The 26,324-nt window shown below is 39.2% G+C and overlaps 2 protein-coding genes across 3 annotated transcripts in view; one reads left to right on the plus strand and one right to left on the minus strand.

Annotated features, from left to right (window-relative positions):
* LOC311296046 (uncharacterized protein) overlaps nt 1-22,424 on the minus strand; it is a 64,546-nt gene extending 42,122 nt beyond the window's left edge. Inside the window, exons 1-2 of the mRNA XM_084417707.1 lie at nt 22,288-22,424; nt 20,123-20,232 (exon numbers count right to left, since the gene is read on the minus strand). The gene's annotated coding sequence lies outside the window, so the exon portion shown is untranslated. The remainder of the gene's footprint in view (nt 1-20,122; nt 20,233-22,287) is intronic.
* LOC311296047 (uncharacterized protein) lies at nt 20,738-22,763 on the plus strand. 2 transcript variants are annotated; one of them, XM_084417710.1, is made up of 6 exons: nt 20,738-20,854; nt 21,080-21,406; nt 21,491-21,532; nt 21,563-21,649; nt 22,114-22,223; nt 22,304-22,763. In XM_084417710.1, the coding sequence occupies exons 1-6, from the start codon at nt 20,833-20,835 to the stop codon at nt 22,391-22,393; spliced, it is 678 nt and encodes a 225-aa protein (XP_084273836.1). In that variant the 5' UTR covers nt 20,738-20,832; the 3' UTR covers nt 22,394-22,763. The 2 variants fall into 2 exon arrangements, with proteins under 2 accessions (XP_084273836.1, XP_084273835.1); XM_084417709.1 differs by having other exon boundaries at nt 21,491-21,649.
* The last annotated feature ends 3,561 nt before the right edge of the window (nt 22,764-26,324 follow it).

Genomic DNA, 26,324 nt, shown 5'->3' on the forward strand with positions numbered 1-26,324 from the left:
TTGTAACCTTTTTAATAAAATAGCAAAACATATTTACAAGATAGATGTAAGCAAAATCTTAAATGGTCAATATAAGTCCTCTTCAAAATATATATTTTGTCCTTGCATTGTGGCTCAGTCAGTGTCACACCTGAATGAATGGCTAATTATGCAGAGTCATTATGCAGAGTGGGTGGGACTGGGTAATCTAAGGTGTAAACTACTCCTCCCCCTCGCATATTGGCTTTCCAAGCAAAACCTGTTTTACACCATTTAAATCAATGTATTTTTTTGTGAACGATAAAGCAAGACTATTTTCACATAATTTTGAAGCTAGAACTCGAAGAGACAACATCCATTAGTCAAAAGTCTTGTGGGCACATATTTTGCATGAGTTTTGTGGTCTTATTTCAGCAACTTTCATTTTTATTTTTTTAAATAACCACGCATAAACATTATTCTCTTAAAAATACAAACATCTACATACATGTTGCTCGCATATTATGGTAGGCCTGTTTGTGCTATATAGAGTGAATTTACACCTTTGCCATTAACATGTTTATAAATAACTGAAAAAAGCACAAATGTCAGAGCATGTCAGAACATCTCAAGGGCCCCAAAAACAGCTTGGTCCCCAGAGGGTTAAGGAGTTCTCTCCGTTTTTCTTTTCTTTCTTTAATTTTTGTTTTCTTTCTTTAATCTTTCTTCATTTTAGTCTTCGGACATTTCCTGCGTTCAGTGAAGTGAACGTAGTCGGCAACTCTAACTTTAAGACCCTTTTTAAACTCCCCGCGAACTTCATTTGCTTCGGAAGCACGAGAAGCACGCCAGCTCTGAGGGACCGACACACACGCCTTTCCTCTTCAGCAACACAGAGAACAATCTGCAAGTATTCGTTATATCAAGCTGGTGAATGCATTAAGATTATCTGCCCCTGCTTAGGGCGATGTGATTCCTTGTTGTCCGCTCAAAGGGTTACTTTGTTTGAAATTTGCCATCCTAAGATGCTCTCTCTCTCTCTCTCTCTCTCTCTCTCTCTCTCTCTCTGTCTCTCTCTCTCTCTCTCATTCTCTGATCACTCCCTATTCCTCTCCCCCAGCTGTTATCCGTTTGTTTGTATTGTACTGTTTGTATTGCCATATACGCATATTTACCCTGTGTGAATAGTAGCCTAGTTATGTGTCACCGGGTGATTAAAAAGAAAGAAAATGAGCGGCAGGTGTGGAGGGGGAGGAGCTAGAGCGCTGATTGGGGCACATGCTCCCAAAGTTGGGTATAAAAGTCCATTTGGAGGAGAGAGAGGGGACGAGGAGAGAGAGGGGACGAGGAGATGTGAGGCACGCAGCGCGTGAGCGGCTGTGGCCGCTGATGCGGAGGGAGGCCGCGAGAGAGAGAGCAAGAGAGAGACAGAGAAAACTTCGGCTGGATTGCGGGCGGAAGCTTTGGGTGCACCGTGAGTCTGTCGAATTGCAGTTTTATTGTGGAAATGAGCACGAGTGAAACCTTACAGTGTGTGGTGGAAATGTGAGTGTGGGAATTATTTTTGCTGTTCACTCGCAGTCACAGCTGTCCATTCCTCTCTCTACTCTAAGTCCAGTGAAGAACCTGCTAACGCTGTGAGTTACACGTATCCATTCCTCTCTCTGCCTGAGTCCAGTGAAGAGCCGGCTAATGCTGTGAGTTATACATATTCTCCTCTCTCTGCCTGAGTTCAATGAAGAGCCTGCTAATGCTGGAAGGGCCTGCTACTGCTAGTGAAGAGCCTGCTAATGCTGTGAGTTATACGTATTCTCCACTCTCTGCCTGAGGCTAGTGAAGAGCCTGCTAATGCTGGAAGAGCCTGCTAATGCTGGAAGGGCCTGCTAATGCTAGTGAAGAGCCTGCTAATGCTGTGAGTTATACGTATTATCCACTCTCTGTCTGGGGCTAGTGAAGAGCCTGCTAATGCTGAAAGGGCCTGCTAATGCTAGTGAAGAGCCTGCTAATGCTGTGCTAATGCTGTGAGTTATACATATTCTCCTCTCTCTGCCTGAGTTCAATGAAGAGCCTGCTAATGCTGGAAGAGCCTGCTAATGCTGGAAGGGCCTGCTAATGCTAGTGAAGAGCCTGCTAATGCTGTGAGTTATACGTATTATCCACTCTCTGTCTGGGGCTAGTGAAGAGCCTGCTAATGCTGAAAGGGCCTGCTAATGCTAGTGAAGAGCCTGCTAATGCTGTGAGTTACACGTATCCTCCACTCTCTGCCTGAGTCCAATGAAGAGCCTGCTAATGCTGGAAGAGCCTGCTAATGCTGGAAGGGCCTGCTACTGCTAGTGAAGAGCCTGCTAATGCTGTGAGTTATACGTATTCTCCACTCTCTGTTTGGGGCTAGTGAAGAGCCTGCTAATGCTGTGAGTTACACGTATCCCCCACTCTCTGTCTGAGTCCAGAAGAGCCTGCTAATGCTGGAAGGGCCGGCTAATGCTAGTGAAGAGCCTGCTAATGCTGTGAGTTATATGTTTCCTCCACTCTCCGAGTCCAGTGACGAGCCCGCTAGTGCTGTGAGAAGAACCTGTTAGTGCTGTGAGATATACGTTTCCTCCACTCTCTGAGTCCAGTGAAGAACCTGCTCTCCAAAAGAAGAGAATGTTGAAGAGACTTTTTAAGATTTTGTTTTTATTATTTAATAAAGAGTATATTTATTTTGAATTCTGTGTCTGTCTCCTTCGTGTCCACGGTCAGCTCCTCAGGGGCGGCACGCAAGCGAAGGGGTGGGCGGCCCGCTGGCGCTCCACCCCGACCTGTGACATATGTATTCCTTAGTTTGCTTTTATTAAACCCAATAATCTTTTGAGTTGAATCTGCTTTATTGCTCACCAAATCGAAGTCCCTGAAAAGGACGATCCAAGATACAAAGCTTTTATTATTTACTACGTTGAGTAGTTTAATTTTATAAACACGGGAAGATTAATGTTCACGGCCAGAAAATTTATCTTTCTTGGAGTTTGTAAGAAGGGTACTTTTATTGATGTTTGATAAGGAAGTCTTATATAAATTTTGCGGGACAAACAGTATATTTAGATAACTAAAATTAATTCTGGTAAAGGTTACCCTTACAAATTGATCATATATTCCTTTTTTGGGTAATTTAATTTATGTAGACAATAAGAAAATCATATTCATAAACTCATGAATATCACCTTCATTTGAGTTAATTATTCCCCAGAAGTGATTTTCGCTACACAGGCTTGGTTTCCAGTTATGATGCAGCTGACAAGCACTGCCCCATGGCCGATACCAGTGAGGAAGGACCTCCTCTCTCAGGCCAAGGACTCGATCTGGCATCCTCGCCCAGAGCTGTGGTCCCTACATGCGTGGGCCATCAGTGGGTACCCACTAACCTCCCTGTAGGAGTGCTGAAATCGATCATGCAGGCTAGGGCTCCGTCTACTAGACGGCTCTACTCCTCAAAATGGTCTGTGTTTTCTAGCTGGTGCACAGCTCGTGGCATATCGCCACCAGACTGCGGGGTGACGGAGGTTCTCTCCTTCCTGCAAGAGCTATTGGATAAGGGCAGAAACCCATCCACGCTCAAGGTTTACGTGGCGGCTATAGCGGCGTTTACTAAACCAACGCTTGGCCAGTCACTTGGGAGAAACGATCTGGTCGTCCGCTTCCTTAGAGGAGCTAGGAGACTGAATCCTCCCAGACCCCCCTCAGTCCCCATATGGGACCTTTCTACGGTTTTGGAAGCCATGAAAGGTGCCCCATTCGAGCCAATCCATTCTATAGATATCAAACACTTGTCTTTCAAGACAGTGTTTCTTATGGCTCTCGCTTCGGTGAAGCGTATAGGGGACTTGCAAGCGCTCTCTGTGAGCGCGAAGTGTATGGAATTGGGGCCGAATGACTCGAAAGTCATACTTAAACCAAGACACGGGTACGTTCCAAAGTCCCTCAACACACAATTCAGGGCCCAGGTCATTTCCATGTCAGCCCTGCCGGTTGATAACGAGGAGAAGGACGCAAGCTTCCTTTGCCCGGTCAGGGCATTAAGGGCTTATGTGTCTCGCTCGACTGTCTTCAGACAGACAGAACAGCTCTTTGTTTCTTTGTTACGTTCCTAAGTCCCTCAACACACCGTTCAGGGCCCAGGTCATTTCCATGTCAGCCCTGCCGGTTGATAACGAGGAGAAGGACGCGAGCTTCCTTTGCCCGGTCAGGGCATTAAGGGCTTATGTGTCTCGCTCGACTGTCTTCAGACGGACAGAACAGCTCTTTGTTTCGTTCAGCGGACATTCTAAGTGACTAGCCGCATCGAAGCAGACTCTATCCAGGTGGATAGTTGACGCTATAGCGCTGGCTTACACTTCTAAGGGCCTGCAGTGCCCGTTAGGTATCAGAGCGCATATGGGATTAATATCCTGCCATGATTCAAAACTGAAAATAAAGTTCTGAAAGGTTGAAACTAAGTGTTCGAAAACTCAAAATCTTACAATAAATTTTTTTGCAAGATCGAAAAATAAGATTTGCAAGTTTGCAAAATGTAAAAAAAATAAAAATATCTCTGCAAACATTATGTTATTTTTGAGATTTCCTTCTTCAGAACTGCAACTTTTTTTTTACGATGTTGCGGAAACAATTTTCCAGAGTTTCAAATTTGTCAGTGTTCTCCCACTGTATTAGTTTGGTTTCCAGGTTTGAAACCTTGTAAATGGTGATCTGAAAACTGGTGTGCGAATGTGTGAAAAAAAGTTTTGAAACTCTGAAAAAAGAGTTTTGCAGGCTTGCAAAGTGGTAAAAAAAAAAAATCTCTGCAAACATAATTTTGTTTTTGAGTTTTCCTCCTTCAGAAGTGCAACCCTCTTTTTTACGGTGTTGTGCAATCATTTTTTCAGAGTTTCGAATTTGTCAGTGTTCTCCCAGTGTATTAGTTTACTTTCCAGATTTGAAACCTTGTAAATGGTGATCTGAAAACTGGTGTGCGAATAGGTGAAAAAAAGTTTTGAAACTCTGAAAACTGAGGTTCGAAAGGGCGAAACTTACTACAGATGGTGGACAACCAGAATGAGACTTTTACCGCCGCCGTTCCCGCGGCGGCAAAATTGGGATGTGTATTTGCTGCCTTTTACCGCTGAGTGGCGCTGTAATCACAGACTTTGAAAAGTGTCAGTTTATTCTCTTTATGCCGTAATCTGCCGCGGCAGTAATCTGAGCTGAGAGGCCACAGATAAATTCAAGATAAATATTGTGGTTAAACGAATTCAAATTCATTAAATTTAAACAAAGTAGACACGTTAAAAGTGTGTGCCCAGTTTTTCTATAATTTAGAAAGGCTATGTCAATAGGTTACTTGTCATTTACTTACATAAAATTAAAACATTTTCAGGACTTGCAGTTACTAACCGATGTTAGTCGGTTTAAGCATTCTTTGTTATATTCAGAATTAAATAGGCTTACATGTTGTTATGATTATCAATTGAATTATTTAATAAATAATCAACCACAATGCCTATTACTGCCGCAGCAAAAATAAACCAGTCGAATTTCAAAGTCGAAGCGAAATGACTAGGCTATACCGGGTGCCGCAAGTGACAGGGCAAAACAGCAGCAACTGCGGCATTTTAAAAGGTAAGTTTCCTATCTGTTTATTTAAAAAAAAAATTGAAAAAATAAATAAATAGGCTAAACATGGCGCAAGATCTTGTAAAAAAAAAAAAAAAAAAAAAAAAATTCATTATTTGAACAAAAATGAGACTGATTGAATATGTAAAAATATAAACAAACAAAGTAGAGAATAAAACAAACTTTTAGGGAAAAAATATAGGCCTATTATGCTACAACAGAATTGGTTAACAAATCGGTTAACCGAATTCAAATCGGTTCAAATACCGAACAAACAGTAGTAGACCTAGGGTATTCAGACCATAGCTCTGTGGTCAATGCATTAACATAGCCTCTCGGAGCTTCAAACGATCTGAGATCGAATCTCAGTGTAGATGACAGTGTTTATGTTTTTCCGTTCTTGATGCGTAAAAATGCATCTGTTTATTAAAGTCAATCGTCTTGTTTAATTATCAATTGTACATTACAACATAAATTTGCAACATTCCAGTTGTGCCGCTGCAAAGACGACACATCTGATGAAGGAAGACTGTCAGCCGATTGCACCAGAAAATGAAGATGATGAAGCTCGTCTTTAATCTGCTAAATTATTTTTTTTGTGTGTGTGAATCATTCACGAGATTGAGATGACTGACAGTGATACCCGGCCATAGCAACGGAAGACATTATTCAAAACAGATCGAAAAAATCAGAAAAATACTTTCAATACAGTATTACTTTCAATTAAAAAATAAACTGAAAATGTAAAAGAAAAAGAAAATAAATTAAGTTTGAAAACCCATCGCACATTTCAAGGTATGAATAAAGTGTCGGGACAGTTTATTTATTTAAACAGGGTTGCATCGATAGAGTTTATTCCCTTTGTGATGCAAAATAAGAAACACAGAATCTTATTCTTGCAACATTTTAAATTTCTATTGTCAAAGAAATTGCAGCTAAATAAAAAAATCAAAACGGTACAAAACGAAAAAAGTTCAAAGCAACAAATTAAGAACAGGCGTTTTTCTTTGCCTCTCTCGCGCTGGATATTTTTTTACTAAGTTTGGTCTCCCTCACTGCGCGCGGCGGGTCTTTCTTGAAATTAAGCATTAATAATACAGCTGATAATACTGTATATGTCGATGTGTGTCATCCACACAAATCACGAAAGAAAAAATCGAAAAAATGTGTTAATTTAATTTGTAGAGGATTTTTTTTTAACTCAAACATTAACACTGAAATAAATGAAACTAAATTATTGTAATTTTTTTGGCACACCACGACGAGTGGCGCTATGCATAGTTCTAAAGCCAGGTTTTATTCTAGCATGTTGAATTAGTGTTGGACAAACGCGGCGGCGCGTTCATTTGAATGAAGAGCGTTTGAGCGAACACACACTGGAACGTTAGGCCATGTCGCAACGAGTGAATCGTGGACGAGTGGTTGAACTTACGTTACGATCATATAGATGACACCGGTTCGAATCCCGAACTAACTTGGACTACTGATATTTTTATATTAGCCTATTAATGCGTTTAAACGACAAACAATAAAATCAGAACCAGTATTCTGTTGCGTTCATGGTTTCAGTGGCAGTAACAAATAGCTTTTGTTCCTTCAAAGATACAACATGCCTTGCTGAATTCACCTTACAATAAAACGAGGTGGGTCGCGAATTAAAGAGCTCTGTATCTGCTAAATTGAAATTGTGTGTGGAAAACCTTTAAATACAATCAATAAAACTACAATATATAATTTAATAAGATATAGGGCCTACTGTACATAGGCTATGGACTTTTGGAGATTTTGAGATTAATCCTTAAAAGAATTTAGCCTTTGCCTGCTCATCAGGCTGGCTCCGACACTCTCCATATGAAAGACGGAACATTAACACCTCTGTCCTGCACCCCCACGATAAAGCAACTATTGCCTTCTCCAAACCCCCCACAGGCTAGCTGAGTTTGCAAAACAAAACAAAGAGTTTGCCACTCGTTGTGGTGTGCCAAAACACTTAATTATAAACTTAAATATTTCATTCAAAACAATCTCAAAACGCTTTGTGACATTTTGAAAAGCCGTGGATGCATTACTGTCACTGAAACCATGAACGCAACAGAATACTGGTTCTGATTTTATTGTTTGTTGTTTAAACGCATTAATGCATTAATAGGCTAATATAAAAATATCAGTAGTCCAAGTTAGTTCGGGATTCGAACCCGTGTCATCTAAATGATCGTAACGTAAGTTCAACCACTCGGCCACGATTCACTCGTTGCGACATGGCCTAACGTTCCAGTGTGTGTTCGCTCAAACGCTCTTCATTCAAATGAACGCGCCGCCGTGTTTGTCGAACACTAATTCAACATGCCAGAATAAAACCTGGCTTTAGAACAATGCATAGCGCCACTCGTCGTGGTGTGCCAAAAAATTTACAATAATTTAGTTTCATTTATTTCAGTGTTAATGTTTGAGTTAAAAAAAATCCTCTACAAATTAAATTAACACAAAGTCGGCTATAAGAGTCCTTTATAGGCTACGTAAAAAAGCAAAGGGCTTACAGTCTTAACATTTAGGCTACTTTGCTTAAATTCGATACATTTATTTTCAGTAGGGCCTAATAAATTTGTAGGGATGTAATTTCAGTATGCTTTACCAACGCTATTTATTCAGTTAAAGTTCCAAGAGGTCTGGTCTCTATATTTCCTTCCCAGCTGACACTAATATGCAAGTGCACAGCAAAATTCTATTCTAAAAAAAAAAAAGTCTATAGGCCTACTATACTGTTGTAGCCATTAAATAATCTCATTTAGTATCATATTTGTTAAAATATTATAATGTTATTTTTTTCCATCTATGTTGAATATGAAAAGTGAACAGCACGAGTAAGATATAGGGTGACCACCCGTCCCGCGTAGCGCGTGCGCGCACAGCGTTTGAAGCCCAATTCACGCGTCACGCAAATTGAGACCGTGTCACGCATAATCTATGCTTGCTCAAAAAAAAGTTGGTCGCTCTATATACTCGAGCCCCAAGCAGACAAACGAACATTACTTGACATTTCAGCACGCTATTGTTGCCACACAAACCCCTCAGTTGAACTGCTGACTAGGTTGTCAACTTTTTCGTTGTTGTCATGACAGCGCACGCACGCGCATACCAGACACACTGGGAAGGAAGGAACTTAGATGCGCGCTTTCCAATTCGAAAAATTCGAGAAAGAGACTGTCTGAGAGGCAACGCCATCATCAATTAAAAAGAGAAGGTGTGAGTACAAGAAACAAGAGGGGGGAAATGAATATTTGTGGCTGAAAGGTGTTGAGGGGGATACCGAGAGGGCTTTTTGTGACCTTTGCAAAACGTCCTTCTCAATCGGACATGGAGGGAGGGGAATACGAGGTCAATCGTATTTTTTAAATACTTTTTTTAATTGTTCCTGTGGTGTTGAGCAACTACAATTCCTGTTAATCCTATACATTTATATTATAATTTATTAATTTATTTAAAGTAAATAAATTGTATTGAAAAATAAATCAAATTAAATAGTAAATCTTAAGTGGAAGTACATCTGTCAATTCATTGAATGTTCAAAATATTATGAGTCTTTATTTAGAAAAAAAAACACACATTGGTTGGCCTATTCATGAGCATACATCAAAAATTACACATTTAGGAGAATAGGGCATTATTAATACTATGCAAGGTGGTATGTGCTAGAAATGGGTAAACCACTATCAGTGAGTCTGCCAGTGGGGCACCGCCGCGCCAGGCAGTGTCCCACATTGTCCCTCAGAAACATACCCATTGTCCCCCCTTGGGCTTAGTAACAGGTGGTCACCCTAGTAAGATAGGATGCATTATATCGAGAGATGGATATGGAGTGGGTCAGACATGATTTTGACCACTTCATTACGTTTTGTTTAGTAGAAAACCTTTCTTTAAAGTGAATTTCGTTTTCTATAAATTGTATCTTAATTTTAATCAATTTTTCATCAACCAATTGCCTGTATTTAAATAAGTAAGAGAAGCAAATATAACAGACACTAATCATGGAGGCGCCCGCGCGGTCACTTGCATTGCACGTCAGCTGGAGCGCATTTCATCCTCCTAACTTAACGAAACTCAGCGTATGCCTCACACAGACATGATAAATACATCAAATACACAAAGCTTGAAATGTCTTCAAACGAAATAATTCAAAACGAAAAGAAAAAGGCTACTCTCTGACTATGTCTAAATGTGCATTCCTCTCTAGGTGCGTTCACTACAAATATGGCGATCGTCAACTTCATCTTTGTAGTCGACACTGTCAGAAAACACTAGTTTATTGATAAAAATCAATGCACGCATCACCGGATTTACAAATAGGCTACACATCTTGCTTGTTGCACGCACACATTATGTCGAAAAAACGAAATATTATGTTGAAATAACATTATTATTAATAATACATCTTTTAGAATATTTGATTAAATGCTGATTGTTGCGCTTGTTCAATTTAATAAAATTAAAACTTTAATTGTGATAATTAAAATAATTGAAAATTAAATATTTAGTGGCCAAGTTTTGCTAATTTATTATATAGGCTATTATATGCCTATTGCCTATATTAGGTCATATTAAGACAAGGCATATATTAGTTATTTTAGCTGTTATGAGAAAAATAAATCTAACGAAATCTAAAATCTAAATCTAATAAATCAAAATATATATATATATATAGGCTATATATATATAACGCCAGTTCAACATGCCAGAATAAAACCTGATTTTTGAACAATGCGTAACGCCACTCGGCCTGGTGTGCCAAAACACTACATTTTAAACTTCAATGTTTAATTCAAAACAATCTCAAAACGCGTTGTGACATTTTTTTAAAGCAGTAGCCAAGCCTATATACATTAAAGGGATACTCCACTTTTTTCGGAAATATGCTCATTTTACATCTCCCCCAGAGTTAAACAGTTGAGTTTTACCGTTTTAGAATCCATTCAGCCGAACTCCGGGTCTGACGGTACCACTTTTAGCATAGCTTAGCACAGATCATTGATTCTGATTAGTCCAGTAGCATTTCTTTCAAAATGACCAAAGAGTTTCAATATTTTTCCTATTTAAAACTTGACTCTTCTGTAGTTAAACCGTGTACTAAGATCGACGGAAAATGAAAAGTTGCGATTTTCTAAGCCTATATGACTAGGAACTACTCTCATTCCGGCGTAATAATCAAGGAACTGTGCGGCTGTACCATGAGTGCAGCAGGCGTAGTGATATGACGCAGCGCCTGAAAATAGGTCTAATAGGTTAGACAAACTTAGTCCCGGTCACGTTGGAAGAAGTTACCGAGCTGGGGACTATTTTCAGGCGCTGCGTCATATCATTACGCCTGCTGCACCCATGGTACAGACACACAGTTCCTTGATTATTACGCTGGAATGAGAGTAGTTCCTAGCCATATCAGCCTAGAAAATCGCAACTTTTCATTTTCCGTCGATCTTAGTACACGGTTTAACTACAGAAGAGTCAAGTTTTAAATAGGAAAAATATTGAAACTTTTTGGTCATTTTGAAAGAAATGCTACTGGACTAATCAGAATCAATGATCTGTGCTAAGCTATGCTAAAAGTGGTACCGTCAGAACCGGAGTTCGGCTGAATGGATTCTAAAACGGTAAAACTCAACTGTTTAACTCTGGGGGAGATGTAAAATGAGCTTATTTCCGAAAAAAGTGGAGTATCCCTTTAAGGGCATTGAAACCAGGATCTTAACTAAAACGCGTTCCGAGTAATCTCTCAAAAATTATGCCACACTACTCCATGTATTTTTTTTTTAAGGACTGCTTTTGAAATCACTATAAATTACTATGCAATTGTATCGCTCACGAGAGCTCTTCATTTATCTAATTCCTCAATAGAATAGTAAAAATATTCTGCGTCATTGCTCCTAATATCGTCTCTATTTTTAACTTTTGATTCTATTTTTTCAGTTCTAAAATTTATTCTATATTTGGTTCTATTCTGCTGTAGCCTAATAGGCCTATTTATATATATGAAAATTATGCCTATTAGGCTTAGGGTTTTATATTTAACCCACTTACATTTTAAAATGCGGCAATTGCTGCTGTTTTGCACAATGTCCCTTTGCGCCACCTGGCGGTCATTTCGGGAACGACTTTGAAATGCGGCTGGTTTATTTTCGCCGCGGTGATTTCGCCGCGGCAGCTGGCGCGGCGGTAATAGGCATTTTGGTTGTCCACCATCTGTACATTACATTGCATTTGCACTCCCATTGCAGACTATTTTTTCAGAGCTGAGTTTACAACACCCACTTTGCGGAGATATGCACACACAGTTGCGAGCTTGCGACTCACGTGATTTGTGGCAGCGTTGTCACGCAGCTCTGCTCTGAAACTCTGAAACTCAGACTGAGCGAAAATGAAGCTTCGCAACTTCGCAACTTAAAAAAGCCTGGAGGGAGGGCCTTCTGCTCCTGGCCAATGCTTTGCTGTCTGCTGACGTACAGTCCAATCACAACTCGTATTTACTGGAAAGGTGGGATTGACCGACTGCTCCGCCAATGACGAAAGAGCACAGGATACACAAACAGGATGCACAGCTTTTTTAAAAGTTTATTTGATAAATTATCTTTAAAATAGAATATTCTGAAAATGTGACATTTTTGCTGATTCACATTGGTATCAAAATAGGTAAAACACATTTCAAAGTTACATACACCATTATGTTTTTGTAAAGATCACATTAGTTAACTGTAGGCCTATTTTCATGTTGTTTTTCTCTATCAGATTATAACAGATTATTATTTGATAACACCATTCAAAAGAATATTCAACATGAATGCCCCATTATGTTTTATGATTATTTTTTGTTTTTTAACTCCAATTGTATTCATACAACTCCAATTTTATTGGCTTTTTTATTGGCCAGCAGCAGTCATTAAACAAACATAAGATACACATAATATACACAAAATATTATTTTTTATTTTTGCCTCATGCATTCATGTTGAATATTTGATACCAAAGCAATGTTTTTTTTGTTTTTTTATGCTTGTTTTGCATATTAAACTTTTTATAAATGCCACCTCTGATGCAGTTTTCTCTGCAGTGGGAAAAAAACGTTTTTGTTTATACTAGTCAATTTGATTGGTAAAAGCAATATAGTGACTTAAAATGTATAGAATTTGACTTGAAAGATGACAGTTAGGGGGAAATTGCCTTTATAAATAATAATAAAAAAAAATTCCAATGGGAATCAATTTAAGATTATTGGTTCAGAATAAATTATTTTTACAACACAAAATTGAACAGTTTACTGAAGTTAGTTATTGCACCAATACAGTACTTGAGATTTTATTATAATATTAGGCCAATGTACATGACTGAGTCGCTCGCTGCGTGAGGAGAATGAGTCGCTCGCTGAGGAAAGTGAGTCGCCATCTGAGGAGAGTGAGTCGCCAGCTGATGAAAGTGAGTCGCCAGCTGATGAAAGTGAGTCGCCAGCTGATGAAAGTGAGTCGCTCGCTATGTGAGAAGAGTGGGTCGCCATCAGAGGAGAGTGAGTCGCCAGCTGATGAAAGTGAGTTGCTCGCTGTGTGAGGTGAGTGAGAGTGAGTCGCCAGCTTAGGAAAGTGAGTCGCTCGCTGTGTGAGGAGAGCGAGTATGAGAATTTCGAGAGTGAGAATTTCGTCATTGGCGGAGCTGTCGGTCAATCCCACCTTTCCAGTAAATACGAGTTGTGATTGGACTGTACGTCAGCAGACAGCAAAGCATTGGCCAGGAGCAGAAGGCCCTCCCTCCAGGCTTTTTTTAAGTTGCGAAGTTGCGAAGCTTCATTTTCGCTCAGTCTGAGTTTCAGAGTTTCAGAGCAGAGCTGCGTGACAACGCTGCCACAAATCACGTGAGTCGCAAGCTCGCAACTGTGTGTGCATATCTCCGCAAAGTGGGTGTTGTAAACTCAGCTCTGAAAAAAATAGTCTGCAATGGGAGTGCAAATGCAATGTAATGTAGTAAGTTTCGCCCTTTCGAACCTCAGTTTTCAGAGTTTCAAAACTTTTTTTCACCTATTCGCACACCAGTTTTCAGATCACCATTTACAAGGTTTCAAATCTGGAAAGTAAACTAATACACTGGGAGAACACTGACAAATTCGAAACTCTGAAAAAATGATTGCACAACACCGTAAAAAAGAGGGTTGCACTTCTGAAGGAGGAAAACTCAAAAACAAAATTATGTTTGCAGAGATTTTTTTTTTTTTATCACTTTGCAAGCCTGCAAAACTCTTTTTTCAGAGTTTCAAAACTTTTTTTCACACATTCGCACACCAGTTTTCAGATCACCATTTACAAGGTTTCAAACCTGGAAAACAAACTAATACAGTGGGAGAACACTGACAAATTTGAAACTCTGGAAAATTGTTTCCGCAACATCGTAAAAAAAAAGTTGCAGTTCTGAAGAAGGAAATCTCAAAAATAACATAATGTTTGCAGAGATATTTTTATTTTTTTTTACATTTTGCAAACTTGCAAATCTTATTTTTCGATCTTGCAAAAAATTTTATTGTAAGATTTTGAGTTTTCGAACACTTAGTTTCAACCTTTCAGAACTTTATTTTCAGTTTTGAATCATGGCAGGATATTAATCCCATAAGCGCACTCGTCGTGGGCTTGGTCTAGTGGGATTGCCTTGCAGGATATTTGTATGGCGGCAGGCTGGGCCTCCCCGTCTACATTTATAAGGTTTTATAACCTAGAGGTTCCCGCCTTGCAGGCTAAGCTGCTTTCGATCTAACAAATCAGTAGTATCTGCCCCGATGCTATCGGCCCAGAACACTGAAACCGCTGAGCATCGCTCGCTGATCGATTAAATAACTCTATGGGCAGGGTGTAAGACCCATAATATTCCTCAGTCCAGGCTGAGTTTCCGCCCTGACTGTGTGTAACACTATCTTTATGACTAGCTCCTTAGGATGCTACTTACTATGGGAATAATGCTATTCTATGAGAGAAAATTGGGATTTCTCGGACCTACATATGTGCATTTTAAGGTGTTTGAAGGCCAAAAAAAAAAAATGGATAACAATAGCTTTAAAAGCATGTCAGTGGGCAGTAGCATAAATTATTTGTTAAGCAGTTGACAGGTGAAATATTCAAACACATTCGAGGACCATACAAATATAACTTATATACAGGCCTAACTTATAAATATATATTTATACTTATGAATTTTGCTTATAGTTTCTGTAATTAGCAACGGACATTTGTGTTAAATAGGAATACATTGTAATAATGTTAATCAAGCTGACTAAATCTGAGTTTTATATTCTGACATATACCGTGACAACATCTCATCTGACAGAGGATTGTGCGGCGCTGCTGACTTTATAAAAAAATAAATAAAATTGCTGTGAGATTGTTTGTTGGATCCTGGAGATATTCTAGGCTGAAATCACTCACGTGGTGCGTCAATGTGTGAGACAGATTTCAACAATCACCAGTCAGAGACAGCAGCAAAGCCAAAGCACAATGAAAATAAGGCAACTTATGATTTGCATGGTTTACATAGGCTATTGTCCGGTTTCATATTTGTCTGTCAACTTCTCAAAATACATTCCGGGGCTACACTCAAAACATTCGGGGCTGAAGCCCCGGCAAAATCGGCTGGCGCCGCCCCTGAGTCTAGGTGGCCACTGGCCAGATATTTCTGCTATGATACAGAGTGTTGCAATTGGAGGATTTAAAAAATATATATTATTTAACTTAAAAAAAAAGTTAATTCATAATTATTGTATGTAATATCTGTATTCAACACTACATGTCAGCATTGTACAATGCGACATATTTGTGCACTATAGAGGTCGATTACATCACCAGTTGAGACCATGTGACTTTTTGGCAGCTTCACAGCAGTTTCCTGTCTGTTAGTGGTAGCTTTTCTGTGTCAAAGGACTTGGCAATAATGCTTGTCTGCTTGACCAGGGCAAGTGAATTTTTGAAAGAGAATTTTACTCGCCCGACCAAACTAGTAGCCTGATTATAATGTAAGTAATGAAAAAATAACTAGAAACAAGTTTACCACCAACAATTTTAGATTTAGCATTAACATTAAATTTAAATGTAAACTGCAACTGATACTTAAAGTTAAGGTACTGCATGTAAGACTCTGTAGAGAGATCAAAACAAAAGAGAAAGTTTAAATCCCGTCTGGCTAGTGCTCTTCCCATAATGTTTACACATTAGGTCAGTAGGCGGAGAGTAAATGGTCTTTTGCGGTTGTTTGAACACATTTCACCACATGACCTCCGGAAGTGGTCGAAAGTGGACAAGATCAAAACATTTTAGAACTCGTTTACACCTGTATTTAGCGTCGTCCATTTGTGATCCGACTGAACAAAGCACATCCTTATACAAGATGTAAACAGAGTGTTACGTTCCACGTGTACTTGTGTATTGTTCTATCTTAATTGCGCTGTTGTGTGTGTTTCCATTCATTCCCGTAGCAGTGTTGCCAGATTGGAAACGTCCAAGGATCGTACCAGAAGCTCCAAATTATCGTATTTGGAAGAAAATTATCGTACAGGAGTCAAACCTGTACAGAATACAGCTATTTATTGACCAACAACTTTTTGAAACGACATCGGTTCTGATTAATTCGGTTCGGGAGTATAGATAAAAGCCCGCCCGCACTTACAATTGATTGGTAGGGTCCTTACATGCGCTTCGTGAGGCACACTAGCACACACACGCAAGTTCTCTCTCTCGCTCTCTCTTCACGTTCTTCTCGCGGTAGACGTAGAATTCACAGCTAGATCAATGAGTATAGAAGCCCTATGATTACAACGACCATCATTTGAAGTGTCACACAGCTCTGAAATTATCGTACATTGTAGGATTTTTTTTTCATTATTGATCGTACATCGTACAGAGGTCAAAATTATCGTACAAATACGATAATCGTTGTACGTCTGGCAACACTGACCCGTAGGTTGTGATCATTGGCTGTTAAGTAGTAGGTGACATCACTACGCTACGCGTCGGAGCTGACGTTCCACCAATCCACTGACGCTCCGCCGGGTTAAAAAGGCCCGTTCACAAGGAGAATGGAGATCCTCTCCAGATCTCAGCTAACTCGCGTGCATTGAGCTGTTCCTTCCGAAGCCATCATGAACGTGTTATCGTTATAGTTTGTGAGATGCCTAGTTTATGTGACTTCTAACACTCCTTCGGGTTTGTTAATTTTGATGCTGCATTTGTTTGTGCGTGTGACTGATCCTTGTCAGACCGAACGTGTTAATGCAGTATTAACTTGTCTAGAGCATTTAGATTTGCTTTTTGAGTTTGTTTACTGATTGTGGACCATTACATCTAAAACCAACGGTAGACAGAATATTTCTCTGTTAGATAGTCGAAGAGTAATTGTCACTATTGTGTTTTTGTTTTTACTTAGAGTAGGTTATTTACGGCGGCGAATCCGCTGAAGATTTCGTGTTTATTTCTACATTTTTCTTTGACAGGTAGTTTTAGAGGTTTTGGGTAAACTAGCTATGTCAGTTATGGTTTGATTATTTCCTTGATTTGGCAACACTCTTGTATTTGATTCTTTACTATTTTTTTTTTTTTTTTTTACATTTATAATGCTTCTTTGTCACGGTAACTCTTCATAATTAAACGTTTTCAACGTTAAGTCTGGTATTCCTGGTTGTCTTTGCTACTCGCACACATGACAACAGTATCTATTGGGTTCAGGTCTGGAGACTGGCTAGGCCACTCCAGGACCTTGAGATGCTTCTTACGGAGCCACTCCTTAGTTGCCCTGGCTGTGTGTTTCGGGTCGTTGTCATGCTGGAAGACCCAACCACGACCCATCTTCAATGCTCTTGAGGGAAGAAGGTTGTTGGCCAAGATCTCGCGATACATGGCCCCATCCATCCTCCCCTCAATACGGTGCAGTCGTCCTGTCCCCTTTGCAGAAAAGCATCCCCAAAGAATGATGTTTCCACCTCCATGCTTCACGGTTGGGATGGTGTTCTTGGGGTTGTTATTAATGGGAGCGGCGTGGAGATCCGACCATCTGCATAAATCTTTGGCTGAATCTGAAATCACCCCCTTTTCAGCCATTTGTAGTGTTGTCCGAAACCATAGTGGATGTTCTTGAATGTAGCCTACTTATTCAACCCCGCACTGCACCGCAATAATGAGTAATATGTACGCTCAATGGCTGTCTGAATTCTCTCACTCGTTTTGGCTTGTTTCACTCTCATATTTTAGATCTGATGAACTGCTGTGTGTTACAGCAATTTAATATTACTCACTACTTCAGTCTCTTTCTCTCCAATAATATTAATGTAATATTCCATACTGTCCCAATTTTACTCATTATTTCCTGTCCACCTTTCCTCTTGAAATCCTCTTGAAAAGTAAAATTTGTCTTTACACACTGTAGTGGCTTTCCTTTAATCCAGGGAATGGTGGTAAGATATTCTTCACTCATAGTTTGTTATAAACAAATAAACAACATCCACACAGCAATATCCTTTCCAATGCTTTGTTGTCCGTTTGATGAAAAATATAACCCTCCTGATAACATATGTTAAATTGATATGTTCAATTTATTGTTCAAATTCATATGCTATATAAAGGGTTAGTTCACCCAAAAATGAAAATTCTGTCAGTAATTACTCACCCTCATGTTGTTCCAACCATGTAAGTCTTTCGTTCATCTTCGGAACACAAATTAAGATATTTTTGATGAAATCTGAGTGCTTTCTGACTCCTCCATAGGCTTTCAGAGGGACCCAAACTCGCCGGCCCAGAATAGTTATTAAAAACATTGTTAAAATAGTCCGTGACTACAGTGGCTCTACATTAAGTTTATCATGCGAAGACAAAACTTTTTGTGCGGAAAAACAACAAAAATAACGACTTTATCCAACTATTAGTGTTCTTCAATGTGGGCCTCTGACGAGAGTTCACGGGAGTGCCAGGACGCATGCGCGAGAACTGAGATTACGGCGTTCTTCTTCTACTACTACTTGTTACTGGCTGCTCACTCCTTGGGAGTATTACCGCCATCTACTGTACAAGATGATATAAATATCCAACTGTGTCGGGTGCGGGTCGGACACGGGGGAAACACGGGTCTAAAACAATCACATGCAAACGTAAAAATATATGCATATTTTTAGGAACACGTCTACAAAAATATTCCTGTATTTCAAGTTGATAAAATAATTTAAAATCCACATCAGTTTATTTGTGCCCACACGCCACGCCCTACCAGGAATCTATAACGTTACCTACTTTCAGTTTTAAAAATTCATCATAACCGCGCGCGCGATCTGCTTGCACTGCAGTCGTCGAGATGGATGCTGAGGAGTTGAAGAAAAGAATAGCTAGTGGAGATTGTAAAGTTGTCGACAATACGTCATCAAAAGTCAAGTCCAGTGTGTGGGAGAAATTTGGAGTTATCTGAAGAAAACAAAGGCTTTGCTGCATGCATTTTCGTGTTGGATTATAACCGCAAATGTGGAACTTCGTCGCTGAGGAAGCGCGCAGATAACTGTGGTAACAAAGCAAGCAGTTCTGTTTAACAGTATTTTTCAAATTTAACACTAAGTATGTGTGGTGTGCAATGCGTGTTTTGAACCCAAAATTGTCTGATGTAGGGTAGACGAAACTGCGTGGCAGATATAGTGTTGTAGCCGCGTCTGTTAGGTTACTCAGTTTTGTGGTACTTATGTATGACCTGGCAATAATTGTAATTGTGTCTATAATGTGATTGGCTAAAATGATTTTATTTTGGGTGCGGGTTGGGTGTCGGTTCTATTTTAAGCGGGTCGGGTGCGGATTTTAATTAGTGCTGTTGACGGAAAACGGGTTGAATGCGGTTTGAAGCACTGCGGGTACAGGCGGCTGCGGATTTACAAAATCGGACCCGTGCAGGACTCTGGTCCCGACATCATCGAGACCTAAATCACAATAAGTGTCGAATTCAATAGCTTACATACAGCGCGCGTCTTCCTCTGCTTATAAACAGACCGTTTTGCGCTTCCGGCAATGTCGGGGCGTCATCTTGTACAGTAGATGGCGGTAATACTCCCAAGGAGTGAGCAGCCAGTAACAAGTAGTAGAAGAAGAAGAACGCCGTAATCTCAGTTCTCGCGCATGCGTCCTGGCGCTCCCGTGAACTCTCGTCAGAGGCCCACATTGAAGAACACTAATAGTTGGATAAAGTCGTTATTTTTGTTGTTTTTCCACACAAAAAGTTTTGTCGTCGCATGATAAACTTAATGTAGAGCCACTGTAGTCACGGACTATTTTAACGATGTTTTTAATAACTATTCTGGGCCGGCGAGTTTGGGTCCCTCTGAAAGCCTATGGAGGAGTCAGAAAGCACTCGGATTTCATCAAAAATATCTTAATTTGTGTTCCGAAGATGAACGAAAGACTTACATGGTTGGAACAACATGAGGGTGAGTAATTACTGACAGAATTTTCATTTTTGGGTGAACTAACCCTTTAACATATATTAAATAATATGAACAGGTACCTACCACACCACTGGTGCACACGGCCATCTAGTGGTTGAGCAATCATTACATTCGGCTCCTGCACACTCAATATTTCAGCATGTTGCATCATTTGCAGATAGCACACAAGTCATCTTTAGAAAAAAAAAAACATTTGTTTTATACAGACATCTGATAATCAACTGTTTATAATATGCAAAACAAACAGTTTTACATACATTTTAAATCAAACATTTTAAGGACATTTAAAATCTAAATGTATATTTGTGCCAGGAAGAGTCTCAGACATACTGGAGATGGGCAAATGCTCAAAAAAATACATCTTCCATATGAAAATAAGCTCATCTTCAGGGGTTGGATGACTTAATATTAACTGCAATATTTTATTAATTCTTTGTCTCAATTCAAGTTGTTTTTTTTTCCTGATCCCACAAAAATACATTTTGCTCCCCAATGTTTTTCTATAAATATCTAGGCTTATACAATGTAATATCTCCACTCAGTCACTTATGAAATGCAGATGATGGGTGAAATCAAGATATTTTGACTTGTCATGTTAATATGCATTGTCCTTGTAATAATAAACTAAAACTAAACTTTAAAAAAAAATGCAGAAAAAAGTGGTCAGAGGAAATCTGACTTCCTGTGCTTGACGTGGTTGAACTTTTCCTCTCTTTGCTCTGTGTCTCGAGGGACCCGGGTTTCATATTCAAGTGTTTATTTACAACTACAACATGATTATTCAGCTTTATCTCTGTAAGTATCTTTGAGTACTTTGAACAGCTTTTCATGTGCTTTATTCCTGTAACTTTATTTCACGTATTCAGTCAAATGTTTGGACACACTGCACTATATTAATTTCTCTTGATACATAAAAACTTGGTTGCATAATAATGATAAAGAATTAAAATATGTGTGACAGCGTTTTAAGAGGATACTTATAAATGAACATGATTCTTTGATTTTTTTTTTGTCTTGTAGATCTGCTCATATGGTGTGAAGCTGCAGAGACTTTAACAGATCAACTAACAGATTTGGGGCAAAATGTGACCATAAACTGTGATCTTGATGAAAAAGAGGTTTATTGGTTTTTACTAAAACTTCAAGATTCTGCGGTTTTGATAATGCGCTCTGTTCAAAAATCACCTTCATTTTACTTCAATAAAAGATTCAGCCACAAATATTCAGTGAACTCTAAACATCATCTGTTCATAAATAATGTCACTATTGATGAGTTAGGAGTTTATAACTGTATGAGCACAGACTCAGATCCAAAATTCAGCAATCCCACCAGACTACACATCATTGGTGAGTACACTTTTAGTCATATTGTTCTGTACAGTGATTATTTAGAGATTATTAACACATCATAGCTTAATTCATTCTTTACAGAACCAACTCCAGTAACCGAGTGCCATAATCATACAGTCGTACAGTATATTCAGCAGAACCAGACGGTGTTGAAGTATATTCAGCAGAACCAGACGTCATGGCAGACTCTTACTCTCATATCTGCTCTGTTCAATGCTGTTTTGGTCATTGTGGTTATAGGTGAGTTTTCATCAGTGTAAGTAAAACTACACCAATAATTGCACCGATACCGATAAACTGGTAATTATTTCCTGTTATGGCTGATAACCGATAAATGGCCCACATTAAAATTCCACCATATTTAAATTTCAGTCATTTTTACATTTAAAAGTGAATGTAGGCATCTCAACATTATAATTGATTTTGAGATTTGCTATAGATCACTTTTGACAGTGAACATAAATTATAAGTGTTTTTAAAGATTAACGTTAAGTGAGAGCTGGATGATGGCTTAAATAAATATAGAGGAAATAAGCAAGCACAATAAAAATATCAACAGATATGAAACATTACAGCCAATACAGTGTAGGCCTAGGGGTTGCATCTGTGAAAAGATCAACATACAGTAATGCTGTAAGTGTTTAATTGTTTAGACATACAGTACATTATTTCATTGTATTTCATTTATTTTATTCCATTCTCAGGACTTTTGAAGGTTTGTGCTGTTAGAAGGTCTGCAGAACAACAACTTCATAATACTGATGTACAACCAACACCAGATTTACAACAGCATCTAGATCCAAATCAATTACAGGTACATTATGTGATGTATCCATCCATCCATCCATCCATCTATCCATCCATCTAATACTCTTTACCTCTTTGTTCTTTCAGCATGCTGAGGTGGACAGTTCCATGCTGTGTACAAATATTCATCCCGTTCCAGTCGACAGCACCTATGTTACATTACAGCTGCCAAAATAATACACACAAGCGTACAGCTGACCTCATACTTACTTCATAGCGGTAGATCAAGCACAGAACAAATAGCTGAAGCTCTGGTGTTGTAGAGCACATGATATTAGGTGTGCCGTGTGGTTTGGTCTGCCTCAGAAGAAGTGTTGCATCTAGACCAGTGGTCTGCACTTTAACCCAGTGAAGAGTTTTTCCACGAGTTTAGATGTTAACATTTGTGTGGGCTATCGGTGTTCTCAACAAGTGTGTGATATTTTATAATATGCTATATATGCTAATGCTAATATTTCACAGTAACCTGAAAGCCATAAATATTTCAGCTTATATGCCATGTTCAGCCATGTTTCTTATTGAATTAAAGTGTCATGCAATCCCCTGATTTCTGTATCATTTCTGAAGTTATCTTCACACTTCTGCAAAATGCTTTAAAATAGAAGCGTGACAGTTTGCAGAAAGGAACATGTGGAGGACGTGACAGCCACAAAATGTCTAGATCTAAGGAGAGCTGAGTAAGCTGGAACTGTGGAAGACATGAGGCACAGACAAATACAACAACACCAAAAACAACACTAAGCTACCAACTAATATTGATAGTTGTTCTGAACATCATGTGAGTTTTAAAACAGCCACAGTGCTGCTATATCTTTAATTCAGCAATAGTATTTCAATTTAAAGGCCCACTGAAGTGCCTTGAAATGCGCAGCATTATTCAATGTGTTGATGTCATTTCCACTGAAACAGGAAGACGGGGCGGGACGTATCGATCAGCCCCTCCCCTTTTTTAAAATGGCCAATAGCGTTTAGTTTACATCACAGTTCGGCCAGAGCTGTTGAGCTCAGCTCAGTAAAGCCGCAGTTTCCTTCTAATCTCTAACCGTTTCTCCTCATAATCTCCTCCATATCGCTTTAAAATATATCATTCTGTGCAGAATTCAAATGGATCCGATAAGTTTTCTGGTCTGCGGCGACTCGATCATGTTATTTCATTGCTTTAAATAAACAATTGAATGCAGTATCTTAACATTTTGCTCATTGTGCCCTCAGGAGACAAGCTGAGCGTTTCTTTAACACTTGTTTAATCTTCATATAATGTATAAGAAAGATATTTGTTTAAATTTTATTTTGTGTTTGACTGTTAAAACTAATGTAGCAGATTGGGTATTTCCCTCCGTTACTCCCCCTGGTGGAGAATGGGAATAATCTCCCCATAGACTCAGCTGTGTTAGAAACCGGCTGGTTACTCATTATCATGATTGCACTTATAATAAAAGCAAGACACCCATAGCAGAGTTTGTTTAGCTGTTTCTGGTTACTCTCTTGCTGTCCCTTTTTCTGCCTTTTCCTGATGGAGTCGTGTAGTTTGGGTCGCTTATTTGTACAATCTCAGTTGCTACAGTGCAGTGAGGGCATGTTGCAGCATGCAGTCATTTTATATACATCGTCCTGATGCAGTTGGGGGGGCGTGCCTAGTGATGGCAAAATGAGGCTTCCTGAACCACTGAGACCTCGCAGCCCATTGCTTCAGCCAAAGGTTCATTACTCGAAGCTTCATTCAGCATTGCTCACTAGTGACACCTAGCTACTGTGCAAAGAAATAGCAGACAAATTAATTCATTCTGAACCAGTGTCGCGCCCCCCTCCCCTCGACACACGCTCCGACGCCTCGGTTCAAATGTCACATCACTAGGCGTGCCTAACGGCGTGCTTCCAGCTCAGAGCCGTGTAAGTGCATCTGTAATCAGCAGGATACACGGACCCCAAACTACGCTGCTGTTTTTGTCTCCCTTATAAATTTGTTTTGGTTATCTATTTTTATGGAATCTGTAACTTAAGTGGGTACTCTCTGGGACATCTGAACGGGGGTAATTTGGCCCACCTCCATTTGGGGTGCAGTGTTAAACACACTTGAGTGTGGATTTGTTTCATTGCCTTTGTTGTGTGGGACACTAACGTGTGGGTGTAGTGAGTGATTACTTACAAGGTGGGTCAGAGATTCTTTCTCCTGTTAGTGTCTTCGAATTAACTCCCAGTTTTTTTTTTCTTTTTTTTTCTTTCTTTATTTTATTTTAATTTAATTGTAATTTAAATGCCTTCCTTTTGTACTAACATGTAGGTCATTAAGAGGTAAATGTTTGGAAGGTATTTATTAGTGAATGTGTTTTTTCAATGTGAGAAGATTTTGTAATAAATTGTTGTGTTTTTAATTGTCAGAACCGTCTCAGTCCTCTTTGCCAAAGAAACGAACCTGTGTTGTCTGAGTATATCCTTGGGCGAAAGTCCCAAGGTGGCGTAGTTGGCTACATTGAAAATCTTATCAGTTTATTTAATGCTAACTTCCTTGCTGTCTAGCTTTGCTCTTTTAGCCCCCACTCTGCCACACTAAGATTATTTGTTGTCTGATTATTTTTTTAGCCGTGTCGTCCAGCCCCAGTCTCACCCTACAGTTTTTCTTGTTCAAGAAGCCATTTCACTCAGATATACGTCACAATCAGTGGCGGCTGCTGGTCTTTCAAAGAGGGGAAGCTCATTTTCGGCCTACATCATAAAAATTATTCATTTATTTATACGTAAATTCTACGTTCCTTTTCAAGAAAATGCTCTGTGAAAAATGCATGTAATAATATAATAAAGGTATAAATAATAATAATATAATGAAGTATAATAATAATGATACTAATAATAAGATATATTTTTTTATTATTTTTAAATTATTACTACTACTAATAATATATAATAAGTAAATAAAATATAATAAGTAATAATATAATAAAGGTATAAATGTATAATTGTGTGAAATGTATTATAAAAATTGGCTAGCAATTTCGACAAGCAAATACCAAGAAATAGGTTGCAGCAGTTTGTCTTTGAGAAATCCGCGATGGGACTGAGCTCGAACAGCTTCAACATCAGCGACTTTATATTGTATGAAATCGCTGTCAATCAAAAGGAGACACAGCCTTTCGACAGACCCTCCAATCACCACGCGGAAGCCCGGAGTCCAGGCCAGCCCACTCCCCGCTCACCCCCAGAGAAGCTGAGCTTCCATGGGCGGGACATAATCGCAGCATTTATCCAATGACCGTCTAGTTTCAAAGCGCTGAAAGCAACTGTTCGAAGCAGCCCCATTGAAGTCACTGACGCTGGGCTTCGACAGGGAAACGCACTGTGACGCTACGGGAATGTATGAGAAGGAAATCGAGTCAGCCGACCTGCTGTATGTAACTGATTCTGAACGAACTTGTCTTTGAGATGAACGTTTTCTAACGCATTTTAGTCAATAAAATGTTAATACATATTTGACCATTTTTTTGACATTAGGCCTATAGGGGAAGCCGAGCTTCCCTTGCAGTCTTAAAGAAATCGCCACTGGTCACAATGGGGCAGAAAATACTATCGCAACTTTTGTTTCATGTCGACTTTGAAGTAACAGATCATGTCTTTTCAGGCACCCTGCCGCAGAGATGGAAATAAAAAAGATCAAACACAGAACAAATAACTGAAGCTCTGGTGTTGTAGTGCACATGATAATAGGTGTGCCGTGTGGTTTGGTCTGCCTCAGAAGAAGTGTTGCATCTAGACCAGTGGTTTGCACTTTAACCCAGTGAAGAGTTTTTCCTCTTTGTCTTCTGTGACGTTAACATTTGCGTATAGGCTATCGGTGTTCTCAACAAGTGTGTGATATTTGATATGCTAAGAATTATATATTTCAATGGGCAAAGATGAACAGACTCTGTGTGCCTACCAAACTACACTGCATCATTAATGCCCACATATCCTTTGGCCATTTGAGTTTGCCAGCAATTTATTCAAACGCAATAAAATAAGCATCAACCTCTGACTCTCGAAAAGGAGGCACAAGATTAATATGCTTACTAGGATCAAATAAAGTCACATATAAGTTAACCTTTCTGCAGAGTGATTAGATGAAGGCATGGCAGTT

This window comes from Rutilus rutilus (genome assembly GCF_951802725.1).
Source record: "Rutilus rutilus genome assembly, chromosome: 8".
In the NCBI taxonomy this organism is placed as follows: Eukaryota; Metazoa; Chordata; class Actinopteri; order Cypriniformes; family Leuciscidae; genus Rutilus; species Rutilus rutilus.

Bases quoted from the DNA above. Each gene is read 5' to 3' on its own strand.
- LOC311296047 (XM_084417709.1), top strand. From the start codon at position 20,833: ATGATTATTCAGCTTTATCTCT. The intron at 21,650-22,113 runs GTGAGTTTTCAT...TTCCATTCTCAG, and splicing joins TTTGGTCATTGTGGTTATAG to GACTTTTGAAGGTTTGTGCT. The intron at 22,224-22,303 runs GTACATTATGTG...TTGTTCTTTCAG, and splicing joins TAGATCCAAATCAATTACAG to CATGCTGAGGTGGACAGTTC.